Here is an 18,824-nt window from a genome sequence, read left to right on the forward strand (position 1 = left end):
CACTCTATGAAATTCCATTACAATTTGTTTTAGTACATAAAATAGAAAAGAATAGGGAAATTAATAAGAAGATATAAGATGTTGGCAATTTGTTTTAGTTACAATTTGTTTTCGCTTTTTGACTACTCCAATAATTATACTTCTACCATTAAACCCTATAATTATTTACAAGATCATTTATTTTTTGTGCCGTTTAATTTTTGCATTTTGAATGGGAGTTATACTATTATAGCCTACAATACGCTATTTAATGATATACTATACCGATTATGTATCGAGTAATTGCAAAATTAATTATGACATGAATAGGCTATCGAATACTATCACTATTTATTTATGCCCAATTTTAAAAAATGATAAACAATTTATATTATAGTGGGTCGGTAAATATTCGAACTTTTAATGTATTTTAAAAATTCACCATTTTTTATAATTCAGATATACAAATTTTTTATTTATCTTATTTTTCGATACAAATTTCGGGGGAGAAGTCTATAAAGCTTATATGATAAATTAAGCATTGGGGTAATAAAAACATCATTTTTTTTATTTGGATCTTAACTAATTTCAATTTGCAAATTTCGATTTCTGCACCAACTTTAATGAAACAAAAATTAAATAAACCGAATTCAACATATTTGAATTCAATTTTCAGATAAAATCATAAAACACTGAATATGCATGTATTTACATGCCTATTACAATCTATACTAATCTAAAGTGACAGTTTAATGAAAAGTCAAAAATGTCCTTTTGGCGAGAAACTGTGAAGCCTAATTTTTACCCTTTTAGTCATTTTGTGGGAATGTTGTTAATTGCAGAATTTGTGTTCACACTATATATGTATATGGGTTGTGTATGTGGCAGCGTGTATCTATAATAAAAGGTAGCATCTATTGGACAAAAAAATGGTGAAATGAACTGCTTTAATTTAATGTGTTGAAATTACTTTATAAATATATATTCTAGGTGGGAGAGTAGATGTGGAGGCGTGGGTTTAGTCTATTCGGGTTTAGTTTGGGCTTTTTTGTGTATTTAATAATATGGGCTTTTAATAATATAGTAGAATTTTAAATTGAACACATTTTTAAAATTACATTTGGATTGTTATTGTATATAATAGTATATATTTTTAAAATTATTTAAATATATTAATTTAATTTAATGTGTTGAAATTACTTTATAAATATATATTTACATTCAAGATATATATATATATATATATATATAGGGATATATTCATTTCCTTTTTGCATATTTTCTCTTTTTTCCTTTTTGATCTCAGACCCACGATTTTGTCATCCGACGGTTAGATTAGTGTCACGTGTCAGTTAATAATGCAGATTTTCTGTTGAATAATGCACACTGACTAATAATGCACCATTATAGTGTAATAATGCAGATTTTCAGTTGAATAATGCACACTGATTAATAATGCATCATTATAGTGTAATAATGCAGATCATCTAGACCGTTGATGAATGAGATCTAACGGCTCATATTAAGAAGAATAAAGGATCTAAGGGATGAATAGGAGAATAACGCTTCCATATATATATATATATATATATATATATAGAGAGAGAGAGAGAGGGTCATGTTAAAATATAAACTCTTTATAATACAAACTATACAAACTTTAATCCTACTCACTTAATACAATTAATCAACGGTTAATATAAGAGATTTTTCTAATGTCAACTTTTTGTCATCGAAAAATCAGAATTTGGACACCCCCGTCGACAGAATTTGTACACTCCGTACATCCCCCGGTGACATAATTTGTACATTCCGTTGACATCGACCCCCGGTGACATAATTTGTACAGTCCGTTGACATCGACCCCTGTTGACATAAATTGTACACTCCGGTGACATAATTTGTACAGTCCGTTGACATAGTTTGTAGTTTGTATCAAAGATAGAGAGTTTGTATTTGATCACACCTCTAGAGAGAGAAATATATTTATATTTAAATTACTATAAGTAGTATACATAGTTATAATTGAGTTGATTTTGATTTATTCCACTACCTAAGATATTGTTATTTATGACTGAGTTCTATTTCTTTTTTTATGATTCTCAAAATATTATGTTTTTGAATATTATCATGCATTATTGAAATTAGTATTGATAAAAGTGAATTTATTATTTGTGAAAAATATGATTTTTGTATTTGTTTGCTCATGTCTTCTTAATTCTAAAAAACATGTTTTAAATCATGAACTAAAAAATTCTATTAATTCTATATATCTTCCTAAACCATGAATTCTATTAATTTGTTGTACTTTAAAATGTTGATTTTTTTTGTAGTACATTTAATTTAACTTGAATGGTGGTAATAGTCTATAAATCATGCATATACCTGTTAGATTTTAATATAGATGTAAGATTTCAATTTTTGAGAGATTTCAAATTGGGTTCTCCAACAGAGAAGAAATAGAAAAAAAGATATTATATTGATAATAATTCAACATACTATGGTGGAGCAATGGAAATTGTGATGATTTTTTTTCCTTTTAATAAATTGCGGTGTTAAATTAATCGAGAGGACATAACAGAATGACATTTTAATAGCCTTCTCATTTACTTCTATTTTTTCCTTTTTTTTCTTTTTTCTTTTGGACCACTTTTTTTAATTAGTATTTGGGTTAGCTTGGATAAAATGATGTGCGCTCGAATTAACTCACATAATTTTGTGGACGTGAGCGGCTGGCCGATGTCGCCCGCGACGCCTCGGGCGGCCACAGAGAATGGAAAGAAGGATAGAAGAGGCAATTAAAAAAAATCAAGGGAGAGAAACATGGATTAACTTAAATTTTTTATTTAAATAACTAGGTAGAATATAGTTTTTTGATTAAAACTATTGAGCTATTTATTTTTTCAAATTATATAATTTATTCCTCTTTAATTCGTAGTCGCACATTTTCCTTTACTTGCATATCTTATTCTAACTAACACGTACTATTTGATCTTTAGTCGCACATCTTCTATTTATCGTTTATTTTATTTTATTTTGCTCCACTCATATCAAATTAAAATTGTGTAGCATCATTTGTCGAATATGAAATATTTCATTTAGAAGGGATTTAGAGAAGTACTACATTTTTCTTTTTGTTATTGTTTATAGTACATTTTTTTTTGTTATTGTTTAACACATATTCTTAATTATAAACATCATTATATTTTTTATGATCTTTTTTTAATCTACTTACCTAAGAATTTATCTTTAATATTTAAAAATTTTATGTCCCGTGCATAGCACGGGTGATAACACTAGTTCAGGAAGAAAAGACAGGCAAATTTTCAATGAGATTGCCAAAAAAAATAACCTATTAACGGTCCAATTTGTTTACAGAATGCACCAAAACCCCTGAAAAGGGGGGCGAATCTAAATATCTAATCATCCAGCCAACGAGAAAATTATTAGTATTTGATTTACTTCTGTTTAGTCATATCATTTATAAAAATAACTTATTAAATTATACTGTAATTATTATATTATTTTTTAATTATCCCATGATGTTAAAATTTTGATGAAATTTATCATTTAAGTACTTTTTGTTAACGACCGGATAAAATTAGCATTGTTTATATTATGATGATTGATTTTAGATTATTAGTATGTAATTGATGAAGATATAATGATGAAAAAGTACAAAAGTCACAACAAATTTTACCAAAAATTTAATTGTATAAAACAATTGAGAAATATATAAAAGTTGTGATTCTAAGTAGTTACTTTTATAAGTTATGAGATTGAACAGAAGTCAACCAAAAATATGACTTTAAATATTTTTCCTTTTTAACATAGTAATACAATTTTCTTAATGTATTTTAGCCAAATAAATTGATTCCTATGTATCCTCAACGCGTTCTATTCTTTTTAATTTTATTACAATCAAATTATTGAATTAGAAGAATGTAAATGAGATCATTGAAATCAATTAGTAATAATATAGTCACTTATTTATTTAAAATTAATTATATTAGTCATGATATAATCACAACAACTATCACCACCATTCAAAATTATATTTTTCTCAAGAAATTTTTATCAGACTTTACCATTCCCAACTTGGAGAATTCACAATAAATAATTTAATAACACTATGTAAAATACATTGAATTATGAACTCCCTTAGTCCCCAAAAAACCATCTTACATTTCTAATTTGGTGTGTCCCACAAAATCATTTCAATTTTATTTTCGACAAGTTTGCCATTCTGTCTCTTAAAAATCATCTCACTCTTTCAATTTGATGTGTCCCACAAAATTAATTCATTTTTATTTTTGACAAATTTCAACCACTTTTTTTCACATCCCTCACATTTTTTAATTTTGTAGTACCAAACCTCGTGATGAACTCAAAGTCTTTATTTTTATAAATCCGATGGAGTATAAAATTTTTGAAAAAAAATGTCATTACTTTTGATTGAATTATATGGTCATCTCATAACTTACAAAAGTAGCTACTTAAACGTTGCACATTTCTCAATTGTCTCATATAATTAAAATTTTAAAAAAATTGTATTTTAAATCATAATTTTAGTTAACTTTTGGATAAATTTAGAGCATCCACATCGGCGAGCAGGGACGCATCCGTCCGTCCGTGCCAGCGGCACTGAGACGCTGTCCGCCGCTCCGCTAGCACGGCGCTGCTCGATGCATCGAGCACGTCCGTGCCAGCGAGCAGGCGACGTGGCGCGTTCTGATTTGCCAACGACATATCCGTTGGAAAATTATTTTTTTATTTTTTAAAAAAATAAAAAATAATACAAAAAAAATATTTTCACAATCCCAAAAAAATGATCGTTTTTTTGCCCGTTTTTCTATATTTTTTTGATTTTTTTTATTTTTTTTCCCCAAAATCATCTATAAATACACACATTCATCATCCATTTTTCACATCAAATCATCTCTCATTCATATTTTTCATACAACTTATCTACACCTTCATCTCTCACTCAAAACCTCAAATGAATTTCACCTATCTCATTGCGGAAGCGGAGCGCAAAGAACAAGAATACTACGAACAACATTGTGCCGCTTATGAAGCATATGTCGCAACGAATACCCCTGCCCCTCCTCCTCAACCAACTAGATCAATTCGCAGCTACATTCATCGTGACCGGGAGGGAGCCCACGAAAGGCTCGTTGCCGACTTTTTTCCGGCCAGTCGCGATTTCCGGAAGATTACTTTAGGCGTCGTTTTTGCATGTCAAAGCGCTTGTTTATGCGTATTGTCAACACACTGTCCGCCCGTGTAGAATACTTCCAAACAGGTCTAGATGCAGCCGGTCGGCAAAGTCTCTCGGCGTTGCAGAAGTGTACATGTGCCATCCGACAACTCGCTACTGGGCAAACAGCCGACCTCTTCGACGAGTATTTGCGTGTCGGTGAGTCCACTGGAATGCTTTGTCTTAAAATTTGTTGCGAGGGCGTTCGTTCAGCTTTCGGTGATGAATTCCTTCGGGCACCCACCACCGATGATTGCCAACGGTTGCTTCGTCTTCACGGAACAGTCCATGGCTTTCCCGGTATGCTTGGCAGTATTGACTGCATGCATTGGAGGTGGAAGAATTGCCCGACTGCTTGGAGGGGGCAACACAAAGGCGGTGGCCCAACACTTATCCTTGAAGCGGTCGCCGACTACCGCCTATGGATTTGGCATGCATGTTTCGGTGTTGCCGGATCCAACAACGGCTTGAACGTGCTCTATTCTTCACCCCTCTTCAATGATGCGTTGAATGGTGTAGCACCGGCGATCGACTTCACCGTCAATAGAAATGTATACCACATGAGTTACTATCTCGCCGATGGTATCTATCCAAGGTGGTTGACTTTCGTGAAGACTCTCAACACCCCGCAAGACCCGAGACGAGTTCTTTTTGCGCAGCATCAAGAGTCCGCACGGAAAGACGTCGAAAGAGCCTTTGGGGTCCTTCAAGCCCGATTCAACATTGTGAAGGCCCCGTCTCGGCTGCGGTACGTGAAAAATATCGCCGACACCATGTACACGTGTATTATCTTACACAACATGATTATAGCCGACGAAGGACCGAGAGCGGCTAGCTTTTACGACGAGGATGAAGCCGGAACCTCAAGCGAGAGGTCTCCCCCTCGCCGAGGTGTGCATACGACGGGGGGTGAGAGGATCGAAACAAAGCACACAATGCGCGATACCCGAACCCACATTGAGCTACAAGAAGGCCTAATCAAACACATTTGGGCGAAATTCGGCCACGAGTAGTGGTTTTTTAATTATGTAATTTTTATTTTTTATGATTTTAATTATGTAAATTTTATTTTTTAGGATTTTAATTATGTAATTTTAAATTTTTAATGTATTTTGTAATATTATTCCGGGTATTTTTAATGTATTTTAATTTTGTGGAAATGTTTTTATTTAAATTGAATAATGGAATGGTGGGACCCTTGTGCTCGTCCTTGCGGAAGAGCACGGATGTGAGTGTTGTGCTCTTGCCTAAGAGCAGGCAGAAAAACTGGGTCTGGGCCCACAACCGTGCTCGTTGGCAAGAGCACGGATGTGGATGCTCTTAGCATTATTTTATTATTATATTTGATTTTTAATAATTATTAATTAATTAGATAATACATAACAAAAAAATTACAAAAGTTACAATGTTATCAAAATCTTGATTGTCTGGTATAAAAGTTACCATCTTAATTAGCTACTTTTATAAGCTAAAAAATAACTATAAATTAATCAAAAATTGTGATCTAATAGTAAAAGATAACTCTCCCAAAATTTATATTGAGTTTTTATTCGCTTACGTGGAAAGTAAAATATGGAGAGTAAAATTGGGATTTCAACCGAACCTCGTCGTTAACCCCCAAAATTTGAAAATTAGCTCAGCTCAGCAGAGTTCATGACCAGACCTCCGAGTTCCAGCTACATTACTGATTTTGAGAAGCGTTTCTACCACATCAATCTTTACATTGATGTCTGCTAATTATTACTCTCTTAATTCTAATTTTGAGATAGATCTTCTGGCTATAATATAAATAAAAAACTGCCATGATAATCCGTAGTTCATGTGCAAAGAATCTCAAGCATCTGTCCAAATTTCCCTGCATATTTCGATCCTTTAATTACTTCCACCCTTCTTCAGTTGTAGTGGGTTTGGAAAACTACCATGGGTCGTCGGAATTTTCACGTTTCAAGAACGCGCAGAACCCGTTTGATGAATTTCGGCAGAGAGATGTTTCGTATTACAACCATTTGCTGTTTGATTACTCGCGCGATGGCCTAAATCAAAAAGCGTTGGAAACATATGCGTTTATGAATCGTTCCGGTGTTTTGGCTGATGGGAGCAGCTTATCTTGCATTTTAAAGGCTTCTACGAGCTTGCAAGATTATGATTTTGGTAGGCAGTTACACTGCCACAGTGTTAAAAATGGGTTCTTTAAGGATGTCAGTGTCGGAACCTCTCTTGTTGATATGCATATCAAAAATGGAAATTTAGATGATGGGAAGAGAGTGTTTGATGAGATCAGGATGAAGAATGTAGTGACTTGGACTTCGTTGCTTACGGGCTATGCTATCAAAAGGATGACACGAAAGGTCGTACAAGTTTTCAGCTTGATGAAATCTGAGGGTGTCAAACCTAATCCTTTCACATTTGCCACTGTTCTTGGTGCTTTGGCAGATGAAGGTGCAGTAGGGGTTGGAGCTCAGTTGCACGGTATGACTGTCAAGAACGGGTTTGATTCGAGCCGAGAGGTGGGGAATGCTTTGGTTAGTCTGTATTCAAAGTCTGGAATGAGTAGAGAGGCTAGGTGTGTGTTTGACGGAACTGACTGTAGGGATGCAGTCTCTTGGAATGGGATGATTGCAGGTCTTATGATGAACGGGTTCGACTTGGATGCCTTCGGGCTGTTCTATAGAATGAGGGTTGCCGGTGTAGAATTCACCGAAACAACTTTTGCCACTGCTCTTAAGCTTTGTTCAAACCTTAAAGAATTAGGTTTTGCCCGGCAGATCCACTGCCAGGCCGTCAGGCGTGGGTTTGGTAGTTTCGACAATGTCAGAACAGCTCTCATGGCATGCTACACGAAAGGACGTGAGATGGATGATGCAATGAAGATGTTTACATTGATAGGTGCAGTTCAAAGTGTGGTGTCATGGACAGCGATTATTGGAGGATACATGAAAAATGGTCGAACATTAGAAGCAACTGATATGTTTCTCCAGATGCGAAGAGAAGCCGTGAGGCCTAATCACTACACTTATTCTACAATTCTTGCAGCCCTTCCAGCTAATTCTTTGTCTCAGGTGCATGCGGAGATCATCAAAACCAATTACTCAAACTCACCTTCAGTAGGAACAGCATTGCTTAACGCATATATTAAAATAAGCAAGACTGATGATGCAGGGAAAGTTTTTCGGCAAATAGAAGAGAAGGACATTGTTGCTTGGTCTGCAATGTTAGTTGCGTATGCTCAGCAAGACGATACTGAAGGAGCTGTAAGGTTTTATGGTCAGTTAGCCAAGGAAGGTGCCTGGCCAAATGAGTTCACTTTCTCTACTATAATAAATGCATGTGCGACACAGTCGGCAGCTACAGATCAAGGAAAGCAGTTTCATGCAAGCTCAATCAAATCTGGCTACAACAAGACTCTAATTGTAAGCAGTGCCCTTGTTACTATGTATGCCAAAAAAGGGGATATTGAGAGTGCCAATCAAGTCTTCAAGAGGCAGCAGGAAAGAGACTTAGTTTCCTGGAACTCGATGATCTCGGGGTATGCACAACATGGTTATGGGGAAAAAGCGCTCGGTGTGTTTAAGGAAATGCAAAAGAGGAACTTAGAGATGGATGACATCACATTTATCGGTGTAATTTCTGCCTGCACCCACACAGGATTGGTAAGTGAAGGTGAAGCATATTTTGATATGATGGTAAACAAACTTCACATTTCTCCCACCATGGAGATATATTCGTGCGTGGTTGATTTGTACAGCAGAGCTGGGATGTTAGACAAAGCTATGGCGCTTATTACTGGAATGCCGTTTCCTGCTGGTGCAACTGTTTGGCGCACTCTTTTGGCTGCATGCCGAGTTCATCGAAATATAGAGATGGGGAAATTTGCAGCTGAAAAACTCATTTCTTGTAAACCACATGACTCGGCTGCATATGTTTTATTAGCTAACTTATATGCTGCCTCAGGAAACTGGCAAGATAGGTCTAAAGTGAGAAAATTGATGGATGATAGGAAAGTTAGAAAAGAAACTGGTTATAGCTGGATTGAAGTGAAGAAAAAGACGTATGCTTTTATGGCTAGCGATGTTTCACATCCTCTATCTGATCAAATTTATAGGAAACTTGGAGATCTGGGCATTCGTTTGAGGGATGCAGGATATCAGCCAGATACGAATTACGTGCTTCACGATATTGAAGAGGAACAGAAAGAATCCATCCTTTCTCGGCACAGTGAGAGGCTGGCTATTGCGTTTGGATTGATTTCACTACCTCATGGCGTTCCGATACGGATCATAAAGAACCTCAGGGTCTGTGGTGACTGCCATACGGTGATTAAGCTAATTTCAAGAATAGAAGCCAGAGAAATTATTGTAAGGGATTCAAATAGATTCCACCACTTTAGCAAAGGCTTATGTTCTTGTGGGGATTACTGGTAGCACTTTTAAAATTTACAAGTAATAAGGAATTTAGGGAGAGTTTTATGTTGAAAAATATAGGTAAAGATGTACTATTCCTTTTTTGTGTTTGTTTGGTCAAGTATCATTTCGAGTAGAAAACATAAATTACATACTGAATTTTATTAGAAACTTGGTTACATTTTGATGAGCTGGAATACAATTGTGAAGTAGTCCATGTATTAACATATCACCATAAGTTTGTAGTGACATCCATTTAGAGCAATTGAGACACAGAAAGAGATAGGGATCCCATTTACATATTGGTTGCAACAGTTTTATTTGGTCAATTGCTGGTTGGTTCTAATCTAACAACTTATTCTATGATTTTGTTGAGTCTCTTCTAGCCATAGCAGAATAAGTGAATAAGACTTGGTTTGGTGGCTTCCTCCATCACGACCATCATCCACCACTGTCGATCAGAAAACATGAAAAATGGAGGAACGGCGACATGCAACAGCAGTCTCATGTCATCTCCATCACTTTGCTGGTGGAATGATATCAATTTACCACAAGGAGAAAATGTCACCTGCAGATGCCATCTATCATTACAAATTTATGATATATGATATGAATCTCTTTCTAAACACAAATATGGAATATACGAAGCAATCCATATGCAATGCCAAACTAGTACTAATAATTAAAATAAGATGATCCAAAATTGCAACTTAATAAGTCAATGGGGAAGAAGAAAAAAGCCATCATGTAATGCCACCGCATTTAGTTACCTCACATGAACACACCATATTGACATCGTTTGTTGGAGTAGTTTTAATGTTTGTACATAACATAAGTACAGCAATTTGAGAAGCCTCGGCTCATTTTCTGGACCATGCTGGAGGAAAATGAAAAGTCGTCTAACCTTTCCCCTTTGATGAGCTAATCTGAATGCAGTAAAAAATCATACGTAGTAACATACAAAAAGTCACCAGGTACACAAGTTGTAGCCGGCTAAAGCACCTCAAGTTCGTTAGCCTTCCTCGCCAAATTCCTTTGTGAATCTCTCATGCACATCGAGATCAGATTTGTTCACAGTTGGTCTTTGCCTTGCAAGCACCTTGTCAAAGTCTGTTTTTGATATAGGAGGTCTACAAACGCAGGGCAGTATAGAGAGCATTTAGTTTCTAATGAGGAGAAAGAGGCTCAAACAGAAATACATACATCCAAATATATTTCTGTTAATAGATTACAACTATACCGACATACATTTACTCGCATTGTAACATCATTATGTTTTACACAGATTACAATATACACATGTGCTTCCACTAAAGTTGATACCTGTGCAGCAAGTCCTTTTGCAGCAAGCTCCTGCATGGTTATCTGGATGGCTCCTGGTTGCTTAGGTCCACATGGCACCCATGCACCACTAGGTGTCTTAACGAAGAACATTGCATCTTGTGTTTTTCGTACAGGCTCAAATAAGACGTCCTTAACCAATTAAAGTCATTCATACCATTCTAAGTCATAAAAAGATATGTGCAGGTTTAAATGACAACGGCAGCACTCAAAATATAGCACATAGCTTATCTAAACATCATTTTAGTTGCAGACTTACACAAACAGCAATATCAGAACCAGAAAAACCTTCTGTCTTACGAGCTAGGCTTTCAAAGTCACTATCGTTCAAGTTATGAGGAGTATCTCCTAAATGCACCTGCAAGTGTAACAGGCCACAAGATTATTTTAATCTTCAATAAATAATTCTATTTACTGTTCCATTAGTGAGATGAAAGAATGCTTCTTACCTTGAACATGTGCTGACGTGCCTTCACATCTGGTAGTGGGATATAAATACGCTTGTCAAACCGCCGCCTTATAGCCTATAGGAAATAAATATATGAATACAAAAATAATGAAGTTGAATGAAAAATATCCATTTTCTACCATCAGTATGCAACTAACTATTACCTGATCAAGAGCATAAGGAGTATTAGTGGCAGCAAGAACAAGAACTTTGTCATCATTGTGTCCCACCCCCTGATGTATATAAGATAAAAATAGAACTGGAAAATTGTCAAAAGTTCATTTCAAATGATATAGGCAAATCAAAACCACCACAGAAAAAATATCAAAGGGTGCAGGAGAGAGATAAGAATCCTAGGAATATAAAATTAATTACTATCTTCTAAATACATTGTAAGCTGAACATGGCATAAAACAATGTTCCCAAGTTGATATAGAATGTTTGTAACGACGGAGACCAACAAGAAATCCAGGATAGTAATGAATGAAAAAAATCCATATAAAACCTCCCTAACTTTGGTTCTAATAACCCAAAATAAAACGGAATCTTCAACATAGACCTAACTTGCAATAATGACATGCCATTTCCAAATATCTCAAATGTAGCAACAATTAGAAACCTCAAAATGTACAAAAGTAAGTACTATTTCATTTAGAGATTAGAGGCCTGAAGCCAATCAACAAGTTCCGAAGTCATATCTGATGAAGCAGCAATTACCTGCATCTGCACAAGCAATTCTGTTTTGATTCGCCTAGATGCTTCACTTTCATTTCCTTCTCCACGCTGTCCACAGAGGGAATCTATTTCATCAATAAATATGATCGAGGGAGAACTTTCACGTGCCATTTGGAAGAGATTAGAGACTAGCTTTTCACTTTCACCCATCCATTTTGAAACCAAGTCTGAAGAAGAAACACTGAAAGGAAAGAGCATATACCACTTACTAACTTTACATCTACTTGATCATTGAAAATGAATAAAGGAAAGTTTGAACATATGCACGCCTTTTCACAAAACTGGATAACAGATTTATCAAGTAACAATGCTAAGTTCACATCCATTTATCTATGAACGGCAAGCAGAAAATACATATATCGAGGAAGACAAATGACCTGAAAAATGTGGAGTCAGCTTCAGTGGCAACAGCCTTGGCCAAGTATGACTTTCCTGTTCCAGGAGGACCATACAAAAGAAAAGCCCTCCAAGGGCGCCTCTTACCTAAACACACAAAGAGAAGCACATTAAGTATAACAAGCTAGGCATACATTAAATGGTCATGCTCCAAACTGAATGTGCTTCCTCTTCCGTATACATGGTACAGAATATGAACTTTTGAAGTTGGTACGCACAAGTATTACTATTTCAAAGTTATTCAAACTGCACCAGCATTAATACGAACAAAAGGTTAAATGTTTATTCGACAAGGATAAACCATCTCTATGATATAGTCTCCCTCATACTATTGTCCATTGTAAGAATGAAAACAGCATAAGAAGAAAGCATCTCAAAATTTATAACTTAAGCAGGCAGGTAATAATGAATTACATTCACAGAACATAAACAATTCAATCAATTAGAACTAACAGCCATGTCACCAGTTACCCTAAAACCACAGGCCCCCCAAAATTATGCTTTCGACCATATTTTCTTCATAAAAACGCATCTTTACAGTTCAAAGCCACAACAACCTGTGAAAAGGATAGATATTAACCAGGCAACACACAAACAACACCACAAAGCAATCACTTATCACACATTACACTCCTTCGATGCAGACACATCAAAACACAATCGTGAAATTATACCAGTAAAAAACTGCGGGAACTTCACGGGGAGAATCACAGCCTCCTGCAGTGCCTGCTTCGCGCTCTCCAATCCAGCCACATCATTCCACTTAACATTAGGCTTCTCCCTAACAATAGCCGAGTTCAGCCCCGCCCGAAGCTTCTCCTTATCGCCATCCTCCCCCTCACCGTCCTTCCCGCCCTTGGGCTTGGACTTTGGCCGCGTCGCCACGGCCGCATCGCCATTCGCGGCGGGGCCCGATCCTCCCTCGTCGAGCACGCCGCGGATCTCCTCCGCCCGGCGCAAGTACTCGGTGAACTTCTGTGTGATGGCCTCCTTGATCTTAGGGTTTTTCTCGTACTTGAGGTGCGTCCTGAAATACTCCAGCGCGTTCATATACAGCGGGAAGGCCTTGGCATAGTTTCCGGCGTTGTCCTCGGCGACTGCCTGCCGGACATACTCGATCGCTTGCTCCTTGAAATTGCTATACATCGTCGCCGATCATAAATAATTGAGCTTTTCCGGCGTTCGAATTCGTCGATTTCAGCTCGAATTCGCGTAGGGTTGTGGTGAATGGAAAGATGATGAATTGAAAAAGTAAAAGAACAAAATTGGGGTTTTCTTGGATTGAATCACCAGCTGGAGAGGCCTCCGAAGACCGAATTTGAGAGCATCTCGCATCCAGCTCCTCATCCGCCGCAAGACGGCCGCGATCGCCGCCCTCGACTCAGGACTCTACTCCGAAGCCGTTAGACACTTCACGAAAATCCTTGACGGGCGCCGGGGCGCGCCGCATGGGTTTCTATCAGAGTGCTACGTCCACCGCGCCTCGGCCTTTTGATCGGCCGGACGAATCGCAGATGCCATCGCCGATTGCAACAGAGCCCTAGCGCTGGACACGTCTTGCATCAAGGCGCTGGCCATTAGAGCAGCATTGTCGAATCGATAAGGTGCTTGCCGGATAGCCTCCACGATCTGGAGCATTTGAAATTATTGTACAATTCGATTTTGCGTGACCGGAAATTGCTAGGGCCTGCTTGGAAGCGGCAGAAGGTTCAATACAGAGAAATTCCAGGGAAATTGTGCTCGTTGGCAGCTAAAATCCAGCAGCTGAAGCAGAGGCTAGCCGGAGGAGAGAGCGGAAACGTGGATTATTACGCGTTGATGGGATTGAGGAGAGGTTGCTCGAGATCGGAATTGGAAAGAGCGACGAAGAGTGGAAGCGGAGGTGGTGAATGGTGGAGGCAGAGACGGTGAAGAGGCGTCAGGAAGAGGTGGCAGCGAAGTGGAGGGTGGAGGTGGAGGCGGAGGCGGCGTGAACGTGAGAATTTGAGAGAGAAGATTGACTTTTAAGAGTGAAGCGCAAATCATTTGGAGGGAGGTAAAATGAAATTTTTGAGAGATGGTTAAATGATAGTTTAATAAATCTATAATTATTAGAAGGGAAATAATAAGAAAAATGAAGAGAATAAATATAAAAAGGTGTAAAACCCTTATTCCGAAAAATTCGCATGTCTCGGACCCATATTTCGAAAGGTAAGTGAATTGAATCCCTTATCTCGAAAGGTCAGCGAATTTAAACCCATATTTCGAAATTTATCTTTGCTTTTTTGTAGTGTTATTTCGTAAGTCAAATGTTTTTGTAAGTTGATTAGAAGAGACTAATCAGATAAATGGAAAAAAAATATTTTTTCAATTTTAGGAATCAATAAAGTATTAATAAAGCCTATAAAATAAAGAGTGAACCTCAAAAACAGTCCCTGGAATATGCGTTTATCTCACCCTTAGTCTCTAGACTTTCAAAATATCCTCAGACAACCTGGACTAAGCGTTTATCTCGAAAATGATCATTTTGGCATTTTTTCAATCAAAAATACCCGTTTGGGAGTTTGGGCATTTTGGTCATTTAAATTGTTTTTACTTTTCAGGCTGTCAACTCATTAATTGATTTGTGCAGGTTGTGTCATAGGTAGATGTCACTTTATATTTCTCTCTCTTGCCTCTCTTTTAAATATGCAGGAAACACACTTCTCTCACCTATATCTCATTCATTCTTCTTCCTCTGCTTCCCCTCTGCAAAATCTCTCTTCCCTTCTTCTTCTTCTTGCTTCCCTCTGCAGCGCTGAGTTTAGTTTTTTGTCTTCATGTCTTCGCTGTCCGTTAAAAACTCGGCTGATGGAGGAGAGAATGGTTGTAGGTGACTCCGATTTGAGTACGAAAAATGTATGTGCCGGCAAAGAGCGATCATCAAAATCATTGTCGTCGCAAGAAAGAAATCAAATGGAATTTTGTACTTCGTTTGCTAGAGAAAGGGCAAAGTTGGAGGCATTTTCGTACTCAATCACGTCGGAGTTTCTTCCATGGAAGGAATGAAGAATATTAAGTCTGGTCAATGGAATTTATTCAAAAATCTACATATATTTTCTCTTGGTGCCTGTAAATTGTAAACTAGAAAATCAAGAAGTGTTGAGAGAGATATGGACAATGGAGAAGAGAACGATATCATTTGCTTGGATGAATCTTTCTTCGTCAACGACAACTACCAAATCGCAAGGTTTACATTTGGGTCACAAATTCTTGAACTCTACTGCCTCCAGTCCGCCTCCGCTGATTTTGATTTGACAGGGCAGATGGTATGGCCTGGAGCAGAGCTCTCGAATAATTATCTCTCGAAGAATTCTGACATTCTGCGAGGGTGTTCTGTTATCGAGCTTGGCTCTGGTGTTGGCATTACGGGGATACTCTGTAGCAGATTTTGTAGGGAGGTAGTTATGACTAACCATAATGATGAGGTTCTTAAGGTCATAACAAGGAATATTGAGTTAGACGACTCTTCCAAGAATTCAACTTGTTTTACCAAATTGAAATCTGCAAAGCTAGAATGGGGAAATTCTGAGCAACTTGATGACATATTGCAGAGGCATCCAGAAGGATTTGATCTTGTTCTTGGAGCTGATATTTGCTTTCAGCCAGCCAGTGTTCCTCTCCTCTTTCATACTGTGAAAAGGCTCCTCAATGTCGGCCTCAAAAAGAAGTGTCGGTTGGTGGTGTTATCCGAAGTGTGTGGATTTTGACTTGGTTGGGCATAGTCAGCGTGTAGGTGGGGTTGGAGGAGAGGAAGAAGTTGATTCTAAAGTATCTCAAAATCACTGTGAAGGTGGAAGTAAAGTGAAAGATTTTATTTTGGTGTTATTTGTTAGGTTTTCGTTGTTAGTTTCATTTGTAGCCATTATGGTGAGTTTGAAGACGTAGGTTTTCACAAGTAGATTGCAGTGCGTGAGTTTGGGAAAAAAATTTGGCGAAGAATTACAGTGCGTGAACTTGGGGAAAAATTTGATGTGTTCAAAGCAATGTAATTTGATTATGTGTTCTAAGTATGAATTTATTTAAGTTTCAAGGTTCAAATGTTGTGATTTGAATAAAAAATTAATTTTTAAATTTGAATATGAAATTAACGATGGATGAAATGAGTATTCATTATTCGATGGGTATTCAATATTCGATGGGTATTCATTCGAAAGTCTGAAATCGAGAAACAAATTGATGGTACCTAGTAAGGAGTAATATAGTGGGTAGGTTCTTAAATGGATCTCGTTGGAAATGTTACTCAAATGAAAAGGATGTTGAAATAATATCAGATGTATATACGACTAAATCAACTATAAAAAATAATATCAAATTGGCTACTTGATAGTAATATCAGACGTAATACAAAAAATAATATCATATCGGGTATTAAAAGAAATATCAGATGTAGTACCTGACAAAGTATTGGGCATTTTTTACTTTTCAAAATTTTAACTTTTTCAATCTATCGGCCCCACCCCGATTTGCATGTACTATCATACTCCTCTGTCCCAACTAAGTTGAGTCGTATTCCTTTTTGGGATGTCCAAACTAAGTTGAGTCATTTCCTTTTTTAATAAAAAAAAAATATTCAATCACTCTTACTTTATTTCACCATCCACTTTACTCTCTCTTTATCTTTCCTACTTTATTCCTTTCTCCTACTTTTCAACACAATTTCTTATTCTCTGTGCCTAAAAGTTTTGTCTCAACTTAGTTGGAACGGAGAGAATATATACACATATACATATATATATATATATATATATATATATATATATATATATATTAAGAAATGGAGGTAATGTAGTGTTGACATGTAGAGAGGGAGAGAGGAATTTGAGTGAATTTTGAGAAACCCTTCCATCTTCACACCATTTTCAACCCTTCGTCTTTCCTCTCACCTCACATCAACCCTTCATTTTCCCTTTCACCTTACTCTTTCACCTGCTACAACATTCCATTTTATAGTAGTATATCTTTTATTTTAGAGTGAACTTCAAAAACAGTCCCTGGATTATGCGTTTATCTCTCCCTTTGGTTGTTCTTAGTATTGTATAGTCGAAAGAATCTTTTCAATTATTTACCCTTCTTTTTAATATATATATATTTTTGGTAAAGTTAATATTTTTTAGAGTGAACTGCACCAAATAACCCTAACTTTTGCACTTGTTGCACCAGTGACCTCTAACAAAAAAATAGCATCAGAGGGGTTTAACAAAATATATAATCACAAATGAGGTTTTTTCGGACGATAACACCCTCAGGCCCTAAAAGGGCATTTTTGACAAATTACCCACCCTGATGACGCCGCCCTACATGCAACCTGACACAACGACATCTGATTTGACTTAAAGTTGGTTGTTTCCCTATTCGAGGAACAATGCAGCAACTCTTCGTCTCCTACACGCCACATTAGTAGTACTTGCATTGTTATATTGAAAGTATTCCCTCCATTTTTCACTCTAGCTTTTTCGCTCCACTTCACTCTATTTCACTCAAATTCACCCGCAATTAGACTCGTCATTTGCATCAATGTCGCTAAAACGGAAGCGAGGTGGTTCCTCTAGGGACATCCTCTTCACGGAGTTCCTCACGGCGAAAAAACCGAACTGCCACCACCGCCACCGCCACCAGAACCTAGACATGCACCACCGGAGGTAATCAATGTAGACCCAAAAACCTGGGACATCCGCGATCCCGAGTTGGATTTCTTGTTACGGTAAGTTGTGTTTAAAAAATTTACAAATCGTCCTAGATTTCCATCAAGAGATTCACTCTGTGATTTACGGTTCTGAAATTGAAATTTTTGGGAATTTCTTTTGATGTCGTGGCATTTGGTGCTCTGAATTTTGTGATTATATGTTTAATTTGTTGGTTAAATTGTGTTTTTTATAACCCTAACAGAGGAGCATCCCAGGAGGTTTTCAACTGTTTTTCATCACGGTGGTTCCATATTCGAAGTCAATAAACATAAGAAGTATGTTGGGGTCGTTTGGCATTCTTTGACTTTTGCAACATTAACCAGTTTGAGCTCTTAGATCTGTCAAGTATGGTGCTGAAGTTGAAGTATGATATGAAAACCGTTTGCGAGTTTTATTACTGTCATCCAAAGCATAGTCATGATTGTATGGACGTTGACATAGGAGGGTCGTTGCTGCCTATTATTGAGGATCCACAGTTGGATGTTTTTCTCAAAGTGGCGGCTACTAGCACAAAGCTAGTACACATTTACATCGTCGAGATTACACGGGTGGCTGCCTTA

The 18,824-nt window shown here is 37.0% G+C and overlaps 3 protein-coding genes across 6 annotated transcripts; 2 read left to right on the plus strand and 1 right to left on the minus strand.

Annotated features, from left to right (window-relative positions):
* The first annotated feature begins 6,880 nt into the window (after positions 1-6,880).
* On the plus strand, positions 6,881-9,820 carry LOC121743142 (pentatricopeptide repeat-containing protein At2g27610). Its single transcript, XM_042136361.1, has one exon. It carries the CDS (start codon positions 7,042-7,044, stop codon positions 9,658-9,660), a length of 2,619 nt encoding a protein of 872 aa, XP_041992295.1. The 5' UTR covers positions 6,881-7,041; the 3' UTR covers positions 9,661-9,820.
* A 16-nt stretch (positions 9,821-9,836) lies between these two features.
* On the minus strand, positions 9,837-14,482 carry LOC121743151 (protein SUPPRESSOR OF K(+) TRANSPORT GROWTH DEFECT 1-like). Of its 4 annotated transcripts, none has more exons than XM_042136381.1 (10): positions 13,234-14,482; positions 12,541-12,646; positions 12,146-12,344; positions 11,593-11,661; positions 11,430-11,504; positions 11,240-11,338; positions 10,963-11,112; positions 10,642-10,769; positions 10,410-10,560; positions 9,837-10,207 (listed from the first exon to the last, which is right to left on the minus strand). In XM_042136381.1, the coding sequence occupies exons 1-8, from the start codon at positions 13,703-13,705 to the stop codon at positions 10,743-10,745; spliced, it is 1,197 nt and encodes a 398-aa protein (XP_041992315.1). In that variant the 5' UTR covers positions 13,706-14,482; the 3' UTR covers positions 9,837-10,207; positions 10,410-10,560; positions 10,642-10,742. The 4 variants fall into 4 exon arrangements, with proteins under 4 accessions (XP_041992315.1, XP_041992306.1, XP_041992323.1 ...); XM_042136372.1 differs by having other exon boundaries at positions 10,410-10,565; XM_042136389.1 differs by having other exon boundaries at positions 10,410-10,516; positions 10,601-10,769.
* Positions 14,461-16,618, plus strand: LOC121743177 (protein-lysine N-methyltransferase EFM3-like). The gene is made up of 2 exons (XM_042136407.1): positions 14,461-14,594; positions 15,411-16,618. Exon 2 carries the CDS (start codon positions 15,691-15,693, stop codon positions 16,285-16,287), a length of 597 nt encoding a protein of 198 aa, XP_041992341.1. The 5' UTR covers positions 14,461-14,594; positions 15,411-15,690; the 3' UTR covers positions 16,288-16,618.
* The last annotated feature ends 2,206 nt before the right edge of the window (positions 16,619-18,824 follow it).

Source organism: Salvia splendens, chromosome 1 (assembly GCF_004379255.2).
Source record: "Salvia splendens isolate huo1 chromosome 1, SspV2, whole genome shotgun sequence".
Taxonomy (NCBI): domain Eukaryota; kingdom Viridiplantae; phylum Streptophyta; class Magnoliopsida; order Lamiales; family Lamiaceae; genus Salvia; species Salvia splendens.

Coding starts and splice junctions, on each gene's coding strand:
- LOC121743142 (XM_042136361.1), top strand. CDS start 7,042: ATGATAATCCGTAGTTCATGTGCAAAGAATCTCAAGCATCTGTCCAAA.
- LOC121743151 (XM_042136381.1), bottom strand. CDS start 13,705: ATGTATAGCAATTTCAAGGAGCAAGCGATCGAGTATGTCCGGCAGGCA. Junction 11,505..11,592: donor CTCCTTATGCTCTTGATCAG/GTAATAGTTAGT, acceptor TATTTCCTATAG/GCTATAAGGCGGCGGTTTGA. Junction 11,113..11,239: donor GTTCTGATATTGCTGTTTGT/GTAAGTCTGCAA, acceptor TAATTGGTTAAG/GACGTCTTATTTGAGCCTGT.
- LOC121743177 (XM_042136407.1), top strand. CDS start 15,691: ATGGACAATGGAGAAGAGAACGATATCATTTGCTTGGATGAATCTTTC.